General features: G+C 37.2%; 2 protein-coding genes across 2 annotated transcripts; both read left to right on the top strand.

Annotated features, from left to right (window-relative positions):
* Window positions 1-2,267: 2,267 nt before the first annotated feature.
* LOC110113335 (caffeoyl-CoA O-methyltransferase) lies at window positions 2,268-3,791 on the top strand. Its single transcript, XM_020845882.2, has 4 exons — window positions 2,268-2,471; window positions 2,621-2,700; window positions 2,816-2,960; window positions 3,120-3,791. Exons 1-4 carry the CDS (start codon window positions 2,355-2,357, stop codon window positions 3,543-3,545), a joined length of 768 nt encoding a protein of 255 aa, XP_020701541.1. The 5' UTR covers window positions 2,268-2,354; the 3' UTR covers window positions 3,546-3,791.
* Window positions 3,792-11,858: 8,067 nt separating this feature from the next.
* On the top strand, window positions 11,859-12,652 carry LOC110113331 (40S ribosomal protein S16). The gene has a single exon (XM_020845878.2). It carries the CDS (start codon window positions 11,968-11,970, stop codon window positions 12,406-12,408), a length of 441 nt encoding a protein of 146 aa, XP_020701537.1. The 5' UTR covers window positions 11,859-11,967; the 3' UTR covers window positions 12,409-12,652.
* The last annotated feature ends 395 nt before the right edge of the window (window positions 12,653-13,047 follow it).

Raw genomic sequence — 13,047 nt, 5'->3', positions numbered from 1 at the left:
TGAAACCACTACGCCTAAGCAATCATCTGTTATTACAAGATCATGCCTACAATGATTGACTCTAATAGATTTATTAACATCCTCTTTCTCAGGTGGCTGAGAGGGTGAGAGACAACCTTTTTTTTTTTTGGAATGTCGGGAGATCAATGGTCTGCCTTTTTAGAGGAAACTGTTATTTATAAGGTGCGATCACAATGAAAATCATTTAGGAGAATATTGATACTAATAAAATGAGACCGTACGAATTTCTTATTGTATGAGCTCCTTCTACCTACAACTCCATTTTTCATATATACTATTAATTTTAAAAAAAGATTTAATACTTTGTAATCTCATAATTTATACTATGATATTTAATTTTAAATAAATAGATAAATAAAATCTTAGTTAGGTCAACTTAGCCATCATCACCAACCGGCCCGGGGTTGTTCCAAGGACCAACAAATGTGGGGTCCGCCTACCAACTCCCTCACCAAACGCTTCCCACCATCGACGACCCTTTCCCGTTTCTGTTGATCACCAAATGTTTGTTTTTATTCCTCATTAGTAATTTCTCGTACATATTCGTTCGTTCCTCGGAACATAGAAATGCGCATTATTTTTAAATCGTATATATTAATAAGACTAATTAAGTAATTAACTAATTATTATCATTACAGTCACGTAATAGAAATATGAAGTCAACCAATTATTGAAGTTCGAATGAATTAAAAAAGATTATTTTCCATATTAAATACTGTACATGATTTTTATTGATTATTTCAAAAAATATTTAAGGTTTCATTTAAAAATATATCTATGTTTTTTTATTTTATTTTAATAGGTAGATAAAAATTATTAAATGTAAAAAAATCAACTTAATTCTTTAGAATTGTTAATTTATTGTATTTTATCATTTTATTGTAATAAATTTAATGCTATTAGAGTTCTCATTATGATCATAACTTCTTTAATCTTAAAGTTCATTTTTAGGCTTCGGCTTCATTTGTGATAGCTTTCTTATTGCTTTCTAAAGCTGTTTTCTATAACAAAATTTTTTATTTCAAAAAACTTTTGTACTAAAAAACTGTTTTAAAAAGTAATAAGAAAACCACCTCAAACTAAGTCTTAGGCTTCGTTTGGGATGACTTTTTTATTGATTTCTAAAACGGAGTTTTAGTACAAATTTTTTTATTTTTGTACTAAAACTCCGTTTTAGAAAGCAATAGAAAATCCGTCCCAAACTAAGCTTAGTTTAGGCCAACTTTCATGCTACTTTTTAAATCAATTTTTTATTATAAAAATTTTTTAGTTCTAAAACAATACCAATAATAACATCAAGCTTTTATCTGATTACGTAGAGTTGGCTACATAATCTTTTTTTTCTAATGTGTCTTACTTAGAGTAAAAAGTACATCAAAAGGGAGCATAACACAGACTTTCCAAGATGTCATCCATTCTATTACTATTCTTGCCCAAACACATTTAACAGTAAAATTTTAATAGATTCAGGGCACTGCTGCTGGTACAGTCGCACCCATTTAATTAAAAAATAAATAAATAAATGAATTTGTGGAGCCCTTCCATACTAAATTGTGAATATTGTTCTTTCGCAAATGCAATCATTTAAATTTTTTATTGATGATGTTTATCAAAGACTCAAAGTCTTCCATATATTTTCTTTTCCTCTAAAGTCCTATGATTTTCGGATCTTAGGACATGAGAAAAGTAGGTAGAATTAAAAAAAAAAGTAGAATAAAATTAATTAAAAGAGGAGAAATGCTCTCTCACAAGTGAAATTATTATGTGCATATTCCAGACGTTACAGACGACGAATCAGAACATGTCATATCATTTATTTGTTGTGTATCACGGCTATGTAACTGATGACACATCAAATTCTGATTCAATAATCTCTGTGTTTATTCGCACGCCATTAAGAGACGAATCAAAATATGACACATCACCTATTTATTGCGTTATATACGATAGGTATTTCTCGTAAAAGTGGATTCTCTGATTCCAAAGTGGACAGCACGATTGCATTATTGTGAGTCATATTTTACAATACAATGCGCGGTTGGTGAGCGGGCCCCACACCCTCGGACCGGTCCAGAATCTACCGCGCCTTCCGAATAAAAAACCAAATAAATAAAACCGCTCACCCATCCCATGCCCACCGGGCCACCCGAACACTCGGAGTGCTGGGGCCCACAACCTTAAATGCTATTGGCCCCGTGGACTATTCACTTCCACCCAGTTTATATATGTATTTTCCCCTTCATTCTTCCCCAAATCACTAATCCTCCGCTCGTCTTCTACTTCCCCAACAGCGAAGAGGAAAACAGAGAGAAAAGAGAAAGCAGAAGGCGGCCATGGCGACCGCCACCGCGGAGGTTCAAACTAAGGCCGAGAACCAGAACGGAGAGCAGAAGACCAGACATCAAGAGGTCGGCCATAAGAGTCTTCTTAAAAGCGATGCTCTCTATCAGGTGCGCCAAATCAGGGGATTTTCTATTCATGAAATTCGCTTTTAAATAAACTTGATAAAATTATAATTAGTTATTTTATTAATCTCAAAATAAATATAAAAAGGTACGATTTTTATTTATTTCTCAGTTTATCTTATATTTATTTGCAGTATATTTTGGAGACGAGCGTCTACCCCCGTGAGCCAGAGAGCATGAAGGAGCTCCGAGAGATCACAGCTAAGCATCCATGGTTAGTTTATGCTTCTAATTTCTTATGCTTCTAATTTCTTAGATCCGACAGAGCTCTTTCAGAAAAACGTAAAAAATATATATTAATTTGGGTATTTATATTATGTTGGATGAAGGAATCTGATGACCACATCAGCGGATGAGGGACAATTTCTGAGCATGCTTTTAAAGCTGATAAATGCGAAGAAGACGATGGAGATTGGCGTATACACAGGCTACTCTCTCCTTGCCACCGCCCTCGCTCTTCCCGACGATGGCAAGGTATCAATTTCTCTTAAATAGCATATAAAAAATCATAAATTTATCTTCAAATCAAGCGAAAAGAGCCCATTAATGTTCATATTGTTCTAATTTCTTCAAAAAGATTATTTTTTTACAAAAAACAAATCATTAAAAATAACATATATAAAAATGGCGCAGATTCTCGCCATGGATATAAACCGGGAGAACTACGAACTCGGCCTCCCGGTGATTGAGAAAGCCGGGGTGGCTCACAAGATCGACTTCCGCGAAGGCCCCGCCCTCCCTGTTCTCGACGAGCTCCTTAAGGATGAGAACAGCCACGGCTCCTTCGACTTCATCTTCGTCGACGCCGACAAAGATAATTACCTCAACTACCATAAACGCCTTATCGACCTCGTTAAGCTCGGCGGCGTGATCGGCTACGATAACACGCTATGGAATGGTTCCGTGGCGGAGCCGGCCGACACGCCCATGCGGAAATATATCAGATATTACCGCGATTTCGTGATCGAGTTGAATAAGGCCTTGGCCGCAGATAAGCGCGTGGAGATCTGTCAGCTTCCGGTCAGTGATGGCATTACTCTCTGCCGCCGTGTTAGCTGAACAAGTGTTTATTGGTTGTTATACTGTCTTTAATTTCTTCTATGGTGTTGACGGTGTATTTGGATTTCGTATGCTTTATTTATCTTTGTTTAATTGTCTTACATGCTGTGAGAAGCACAGCGTTCTCTGTCTTTGTGATCTCTTTCCGTTTCTCTTCGTTGTATCCATTATGACTGTGTCCCCGCTTGCAGTGGAAGAGGAGAAGAATTAATGAGGAAAATGGATTCAAAGTTTAAATTTGCAACATATATTAAGACATTAATTTATGATGGTCCTAAAGAGTTTGGTTGTTTTTTTTTTTTTTTGTTTTTTTTTTGAATGGATATCTACACACTGTCATCCTTAAAAGAGGAAGAGATTATTCTGTGCGGATACCGGGCACATCTTACCGTCCACAGACAAATTAGGTGCAGCCATGTCATCCAGTATCAAGTAGTACCGAGCCGCGATACCGAGTAGGGAGTGACGTGGCACACTTTCATTGGGGGCGGTGTTCGACGTCCACACAAAATAATTCATCCAAAGGAGGAGTATGACGGCGTAATTAATCCCTCGGTGGACCTACCAGCAACCAATCCCACACGTGTAGGGCCACATAGTTATTTTCTTCCCGTTTAAGGAGTCGTGCCGTATGAGAGAGGAATCAGACATGAATTGAGTCAAGTAATTGTTAGAAAATGAACAGCCTATAGTAAAAGCCAAATGCACATACGAAGTAAGTTGGCTAGTCAACACAATTAGTTGAAGTGTCAACTACAAGGCGTCATACTTGTATGAAACCTAAGTAAAATTCTACCTACTATATGTATGATAGTACCTTGTATTTTGTACATGTTCTTCATGATTTATTTTAAAAAGTTACAGAAATTAGTTGGATGGTAGGTAAATAGTACTTGAGAGAAGTAATTCTAAGATAAGGAATGTATTAAAAGTATTTGATTCTTCTACTAAGTATTTTTAGAAATAGATTATCTTATATTAGGGGTGTTAAAATGGGATAGCAATGGGTGGGTCAGATTTAGGTCCAACTTGAAATTGATTTGAGTTGTTTAAAAAATGAGTCAAAATGGTGGATCCAAATTCGACCCGCTGGCAACCGAATGACCCAAACCAACTCATTTGATTTATATTTATAACTTGTCAACTATAAATTTAGGTAATTGATAAAAATAATAATAAGATCTTGCCAAAAAGGGAAAGGATTTAAGGGGAAAAATATTAAACGAGTCACGTTCAAGTCAATATTGAGTTAGCGGGTCAACTCAAATCCGAATTTTTAGGATTAAGTTGGTAAATCAAGTCATTTATTAACATCCAATATTACATATAATTTATTTCTTTCAATGTTTTTCGGCATCAAAGAATCTGTAGGCGATCATATTTTGCTAGATACTATTTTTAAAATCAATATTATAGTTACTAGAACAAAACATAAATTTAATAATTAGTGTTTTTTTAATTAGTGTTTATAATGTAGAATGCCTTTTGATTGTCGCTGCGATCATCTTGGCCAAGAGTCTCATATTTCATGCAAGAATCAAGCGCATGAAAATTGATTTTCATTGTATACGAGATTGCATTCGATCACAATATATTACAGTGCATCATATCTGCTCTCAAGATCAACCAACTGACCTCTTCACTAAACCTCTCAATGCTACCCGCTATTCTCAACTTCGTGACAAGTTAACAATACAACCAACTATTGTTACCTTGAGGGGGGTTGATAAGGAGAATTGAGAAGTTATTTAGTCTATGCATAAGTCGGCTCAGTTCTCGATTTGCTGCTCCACTGCATCTGAAACATTCTTGTATCTCTTTTTAACTTAGCCACTACATTACTGCTGTTAAATTTTGAGCGTTGGTTCTTAACCAACTCTGCTACATATATTCTTTAAGGCTGTAATAATTCATTAGCTTTTCACATAACAATGAACAGTACTCAAGGCTAACCTCAATCTTCTTCTATTCTTCTCTTCAGTTAATCTTTTGTTTTCATATTTCTTCTTCTGCCGTTGCCGAGGAGATTCAACAATCATATGCATTATGAACTTGTACCACTATAATATCATATCATGTAATTAATATTTAGAAAATCTATATATTCATATTTGTATACTATAATATGTGAGTTACGATATCTTGCTCATTTTGTGGTGTTTTCCTTATACAATTCATGTCGGAGTAGCTAGGATATCATATCATACATAAGAGTCGTCATCCTCCCCCAGCCCGTCGACACCCATTTTCATATCATATCATATTTTTCTATCACTCTACATATCATAGATGGGATTTCTTTAACCACTAACCCATAATTAAAGAAATCCCATCAGCTTCCACTCATGTATAGAAACATATATCTTCATTAAACAAAATCATATTGAATTAGTTTTTTTTTTTTTTGTTTACAAACATTATACCACATATAATTCATATGAAATACACCTAACTCTAATAATTACACATATCTCATGTCATTTATGCAGTATTGACAATCATTTACGATACATATACTTGTCTATAACATAATTTTGCAATAAGATTCACGAGGTTATATTTTGCATGGAAATCAACTAATCATAATATTCATATGTAACATTTAGAAGCTTTTTTTATCAACTATAGCAAATTCTATTAAAATCAATATACTCATTAAAATATATGAAATATAATAATTTCCAAAATAAATGGTGAAAATAATGGGCGATCATATCAAAAATATGCAGAATAATTATACATATAACCTATCAAAACGTGCACAATAAAAATTGTCTAGATTGTAAGATATAATATTTTATCAACTTTGGAAAAAAAAAGATAAGAAGTCAAAATTATCAAAGATAAGAATAGGATTGAGGTCGCCTACAACAACTAGTATAATTTTAGCAACTAAAGGAATGGAAAATATCAACATGTGCCTTATTAAGGGAAAATGCTTCATCACTTGCTTATCTTTTTTTAATTTTATTGGTAATGAGCCATAAGACACTTTATTATGTAATTACGTCATTCATGCATGAAGAAACCGAAGACAGGGAGAACAGTGATAAAGAACATAACATAATATGATTTGTATATTTGCTTATCTCACTGTTACAACAATGATAGATATATATATAGTGTTTAAGTAAGATAATGAGTACACGTGTAAAGCTAAGATTGGAAGCAAGATTGGTTATTTAATTTATCTGCTCTAACATTCCCCCGCAAACTGACGAGTAAGTGCTAACAGTCAGTTTGGAGCGGAAAACTTTGAACCGATTAGTGGATAACGGTTTTGTGAGTATATCCGCAAGTTGGTCTATTGTGCTGACAGGAAGCAGTTTGATAAGTTTTTGCTGTAAATGGTCCCGAATGAATCTCTGATCGATTTCAATATGCTTTGTTCTAGCATGAAAAATAGGGTTATTTGCCAAAGCTATAGTAGACATGTTGTCACAGAATATGTCTACCGGGTTGGACAAGGTGATGCGGAAGTCCAAAAGTAATCGTCTGATCCAAAGCGTGTCCGCCGTGGCTGCTGCCAAAGCCCGGTATTCTGATTCTGTTGACGATCGAGAGACGGTAGATTGCTTTTTAACTGTCCATGAAACTAATGTGTTGCCCAGAAAAGTGCAATTGCCCGACGTCGACTTCCTGGTGACTGGATCGGACGCCCAGTCGGCCTCCGAAAAGGTTCGGAGCTGAAGGTTTGATCTGGTTATGGGTATACCGAGGTCTGTAGAACCTTTGATGTATCTTATCAACTTCTTGAGCATTAGAGTGTGTTGCAGAGCCAGATCGTGCATGTGTTGCGAGAGAACATTGACTGTGTAAGCAATGTCTGGCCGCGTCAATGTTAAATACTGTAGGGAGCCGATGATACGCCTGTACAGTGGTGCGTCAAAGCACGATTGATCATCCGTTTCTGTAACAATGGGTTTAGAAAAGGAAGGGTTAGCGATCGAATTGCAATTCTACAATCCGGCCATTTGAACGATTGATTTAGCATAAAGAGATTGGGAAAGAAAATACTTATCTCACTACAGAAAAAATGGCTATTACCGGCGGTTCCAACCGGCGGTTTATGGACCGCCAGTGTTACAGGCGGTATAGCCGGCGGTTAAACCGCCGTCGTTTAACGGCGGTCTGCCGGTGTTTTTTATACGTTAAACCGCAGGTATTAACGGCGGTCCGAAAACCGCCGCATTTGCCGGTAAAAGACCGGCGGTCTACCGGCGCCTTCCGACGGTTTCAAAAACAAACGACGCCCAACTAAACCGCCGGAAACCCGTCGGTATATTGACCGCTGGTAAGCCGTCGGTCAAATAACCGGCGGTCTCACGGCCGGAAGACCGCCGGTTCAGAATCCGCCTGTAACCGGCGGTCTAAGCCGTCGGTAAACCGCCGCCATAATAAACCGCCGGTAAAAAACCGTCGGTGAAAGTTTCCTACACGATTTTTTTCGGCGGTCAAAAAATCGCCATGAAGCCGCCGGTACTGCAAAAAACCGCCGGTTAATATAGAGTAACCGCCGGAAAAAACAACCAGATTTCGGCGTTTTTCCTGTAGTGTCTTGATTGGATTCAATTTTGATGCCTAAGAATTGATGTGCTGCACCTAAATCCTTCATAGTGAATTTGGATTTTAATTGATCAATAAGATCAATCATGGCTTGGCTGCTGTTACCGGTTATTAATATGTCATCCACATAGACGAGGAGGTAGATTTGAAGTTGATCCCGGTGCAACAGTAGGAGGGACGTGTCCGCTTGGCTTTGTTGAAAACCGATTTGAAGAAGATATGAGGTGAACGTAGTGTACCATTGCCGTGGAGCTTGACGTAGACCGTATATTGCCTTTCGTAGAAGACACACATGATTTGGTTTGGAGGTGTCTTCAAATCCCTTCGGTTGACGCATATAAACGGTCTCGTTGATGTCACCATGTAAGAATACATTAGCAACATCGAGTTGGTGAACTTTCCATTTGTGAAATAGCGCTATCGTGAATAGGATGCATATAGTCGGTAGTTTAGCGACCGGACTAAAGGTGTCATTGTAGTCGATTCCAAGTTCCTGTTGGTTGCCTTGAGCCACCAAACATGCCTTGAATCGAGCTATTGATCCATCGAAATTAAATTTCGTTCGGTATGTCCATTTGGAGCCGATTATGGTGCCGTTTGAAGGTGGTGGTACCAACGCCCAAGTACCCTGTTTATGGAGAGCTAGAAATTCGTCTTCCATGGCATTTCACCATTCAATTTTCTTGCAAGCTTCATTGTAGTTTGTAGGATCACTTGAAGTTTGTTCCTGATGAAGAAGATTAAGCCTTTGAACTGGTTTAAGTGTCCCGGTTCTAGTACACGTAGTCATAGGATGAGTATTGTGAAGAGTAGGTGCTTCAGGCGTTGCCTGACTGTTGTTTTGAATATTGTTAGATTGAAGAGCAGGTGGAACACAGTGTGGTAGCGGCATGGCTTGCTGTTTATGAACTTGAGTGTGTTGCTGTATTGTAGACGCGGGAATGAGCAGTGGAGGAGGTATGTTGGTTGTGCCCATAGGAATGTGGGAAGACCTGTTGATGCAGGGAAAAACAGTCTCATTAAATTTGACGTGCCGAGAGACTATAGTATTACCTGTGACCGTATTATATCATTTTTAGCCTTTCATGCTATCGGAATAACCCAAGAAAATACACGCCACCGATTGTGGTGTAAGTTTGGTTCGATTTGTCGGAGGCAGTAGTGGATAACACTCGCATCTGAATGTTCTAAGGTGATCATAAGAAGGTGTAATGTTGAACATTCGTTGTAGCGGTGACAGATTGCCGGTGGTTGTGGATGGTAGGCGATTGATAATATACGTGGCAGTGGAAGCAGCATCGAGCCAATGTACCATCGGTAGACTAGCTGTTTGAATAAGAGTTCTCGTGGTGGTAATGATGTGCCGATGTTTTCGTTTGGCAACTCCATTTTGCTCCGGAGTATATGGACAAGATGTTTGATGCTTGATTCCGGCTGTCTTTGTGAATTCTTGAAATCTCTTGTTTACAAACTCACCGCCGCCATCAGTTCTGATTATTTTAAGCTTACGAGAGGTTTGTCGTTCAATAAACTTAACAAATTGAATAAAAACATTAATTACATCAGATTTATACGTGAGCGGGTATAGCCAAGTAAATCGAGAAAAATCGTCTACAAATATTACATAATATTGGAATCCTTGTTGAGAGGAAACAGGGGATGGTCCCCAAACGTCAGAGTTAACCAGATCTAGTGGAGCATTGGTACTAGTAAGAGATCGTTCAAATGGTAGTTTATGAGTTTTACAAGAATTGCAGGAATTACATTGTAAAGTCCTGTAATGAGGATGTCCGAGCCTCAGGTGCCAAGCATAGGACGAACTGCTCGTGGCCGAGAGTGCTTGAGGCTGCTCTGATACCATGCAGAAACCGAAGACAGGGAGAACAATGATAAAGAACATAACAGAATATGATTTGTATATTTGCTTATCCCACTGTTACAACAATGACAGATATATATATATATAGTGTTTAAGTAAGATAATGAGTACACGTGTAAAGCTATGATTGGAAGCAAGATTGGTTATTTAATTTATCTGCTCTAACAATGCATAAAACTATGTTATGTGTATTGTGAGTCATCCCATGCCATTTGGACTTTGGGCACTTTTAATTAGAATTGGTTGATACTATTTGCTCATTGTAGGCATTTAAGTTTTGTTTGAGACGACTTTCTTACTATTTTCTAAAGCAGTTTTTATACTTGAAAGCTGCTTTATGAAGCACGAAGAAAACCATCACAAACGAAACCTTAGTTATTGCTTATCCGCCTTTTGTAAATGGGTTTCAAAGGCTTCGTTTGGGACGGTTTTCTTTTTGCTTCTTAAAGCAGTTTTCTAGTACAAAATTAAAAAAATTTGTACTATAAAACTGCTTTAAGAAATAGAAAAAAAGCCGTCCCAAACAAAGCCTAAATGTTGATCCTCTATAGTGATTGATCACCATTAAGATCTAATAGGAGACTTGATTGGCTCATAGCTGCTAAGTGTTTGCTTATTTGTTATTTTTCTAATGATAATTCATATATTGATTAGTGTTTATTTGAATATAGGGCTGGTGATAATATGAAGATTGGCTGCAAATATAATACTTATTTAGCATTTACACTAATTACACTTGTTTATCATTTACATATGCTTCACCAATGTAAATGAGTGAGTGAACTCGATTCATTAACGAGTTCACGAATTGAGCTTATTAAGCCGCGAGCTTGAGCTTGAGCTCAAACTTGAATTTCAATATAAAACAAGCTTGAGTTCAAATTTGACATAACTCGGATTGTTGGCTAAAGAGCCCGCTCGAATTATTCAAAAATAATATGTTTAGTATTTAAAATAAAAATTAAGAGCAGGAGATAAATAATGCTGCTTTCATTTCCAACATTAAATGGCATTTTTTTTTTTAATTTTGAAAGCTAAGCAGGCACAATTGCTGTCATTATTCCATTAAAGCTTCATTTGTGCCATTTTTTGCATTAAAGCATCTTTGTAGCATAAAGCTAACAATATTAATTTTTGTCCCTTAAAAAATAGAGTGGCACTCCTCCATCAGAGAAATTATTCTCTGCGGAGTCCGGACGGGAATAACAGTACAGATATATGAGTGTACACAATGTGTACATATTTATATATAGGTTGTAAAAAATTATTGTACATACTATGTATACACAATGTGTATACTCATAGTCCAGACGGTTGTTCCCGTTCAAACTCCGCACAAAATAATTTCTCCAAGCTCCATTGGTGACTTCTACCTATAATTGGCTTTTTTCCTGCTAGTTGCTGCTACAACACCTTCTGCATCCTTCTATAATGTTGACGAGTTTTTTTTTATAATCTCGAGCTCATGTTTAGTTTAACGAATTGAGCTTGAGCTTACATTTATTTTCAAGACTCAAGCTAAGCTCAATGTACAAGCTTGACTCAATCGCACTCGAGTTCGAGCCCCCTATTAATTGAACCAGTCGAGCACGGCTGCTCGAGTAAGATTTCTTTTGGAATGAAATTCTTACTACTTCTTAAAGTAATTTTTTTATAAAAAAAAAAATTAATTTTTGTAATAAAAAGCTATTTTAAGAAGTAATAAGAAATCCGTCCAAAACCAGCATTAACCCGCATTCAATTATATTAAGGCGGCCTATGGACCCAACAAGACCTGGTTAATCTTGGGGGCATGTCGGGCTGTTGTTTGGGCCTTTTGGGCTTAATAGAAATAAGTTGGACAAGAGTACAGAACTAAAGAAAGCTTTGATTAAAAACCCTAGTTTGTCACTCTTCATATCGTACGTCTCCACTCGCACGCCGCCGGCCTTCTCTTGCTTCATCTTCCCTTTTCATCGACTGTTGAAGACGACGTCCATGGCGACAAAGGTTGCAGCAAACTCCGTCCAGTGTTTTGGACGCAAGAAGACGGCGGTTGCCGTTACTCATTGCAAGGCTGGAAAGGGCTTGATCAAGGTTAACGGCGTGCCGATCGAACTCGTGAAACCTGAGATCCTCCGCTACAAAGCCTTCGAACCGATCCTCCTCGCCGGCATAGAGCGCTTCCGTGGCGTCGACATGCGCATCCGTGTCCGTGGAGGCGGTAAGACATCTCAGATCTACGCCATTCGCCAGAGCATCGCCAAGGCTCTTGTTGCCTACTACCAGAAGTACGTCGATGAACACTCCAAGAAGGAGGTCAAGGACATCTTCATTAGGTATGATCGTACACTGTTGGTTGCTGATCCGCGCCGCTGCGAGCCCAAGAAGTTCGGTGGTCGCGGCGCTCGTGCAAGGTTTCAGAAATCTTACCGTTAGGTCTACAGTTTGGGGTCTCCTCCATCTTTGCTTATTTTTTTCGGGGATTGCTTTAGATGTTCAGAGCGCCGTTGAATGAACTCTGTTAGTGCAACCTTGTTTCAGTTATTGAACGCATTATTTAATTTGTCTGCATTATGCTACTTTCGCTACCAGTTTGTCAAGTTTTGTTATGTCATTGATACTTATGTTATTCTATCTTTGAGATTGGATATACAGGTTACATGACTTTTTTTATCTTTTTCAAATCTGTCCAACAATTTTGCTTGTTCTATTTTCGATATGTTCTCTCCTGAAAATTTTTATCTTGAAATTTCGGTTGAGTTTGCAGTTTGGCTATGTTCGGTTCTTCCTTGAAAAATGACATTTAGTTTTCTAGAAATCCAATTATTTAAAGCATCATATATTTTTTGTGATCTTAATATTGTTGGTATGATACTATAATTATAGTGTTCTTTTAAACGTGCGTTACATATGCTGCAAACTATTTTGAATCTTTTTACAATATTTCATTTGGAAATATTGAATCAAGCTGCTTTCCCTTTAAGCAATTTTTTGCTAGGTATTCATTAAATGTTTATTTATCTTAGGTATTTGTTATTCTTGAATACATATTTTTGCAAAATGGTAGCTGATAAA

Source organism: Dendrobium catenatum, unplaced genomic scaffold (genome assembly GCF_001605985.2).
Source record: "Dendrobium catenatum unplaced genomic scaffold, ASM160598v2 fragScaff_scaffold_156, whole genome shotgun sequence".
Lineage (NCBI taxonomy): Eukaryota > Viridiplantae > Streptophyta > Magnoliopsida > Asparagales > Orchidaceae > Dendrobium > Dendrobium catenatum.
This window is presented reverse-complemented; position numbering and strand designations above follow the sequence as displayed.

Bases quoted from the DNA above. Each gene is read 5' to 3' on its own strand.
- LOC110113331 (XM_020845878.2), top strand. From the start codon at position 11,968: ATGGCGACAAAGGTTGCAGCAAACTCCGTCCAGTGTTTTGGACGCAAG.
- LOC110113335 (XM_020845882.2), top strand. From the start codon at position 2,355: ATGGCGACCGCCACCGCGGAGGTTCAAACTAAGGCCGAGAACCAGAAC. The intron at 2,472-2,620 runs GTGCGCCAAATC...ATTTATTTGCAG, and splicing joins AAAGCGATGCTCTCTATCAG to TATATTTTGGAGACGAGCGT. The intron at 2,701-2,815 runs GTTAGTTTATGC...TGTTGGATGAAG, and splicing joins ATCACAGCTAAGCATCCATG to GAATCTGATGACCACATCAG.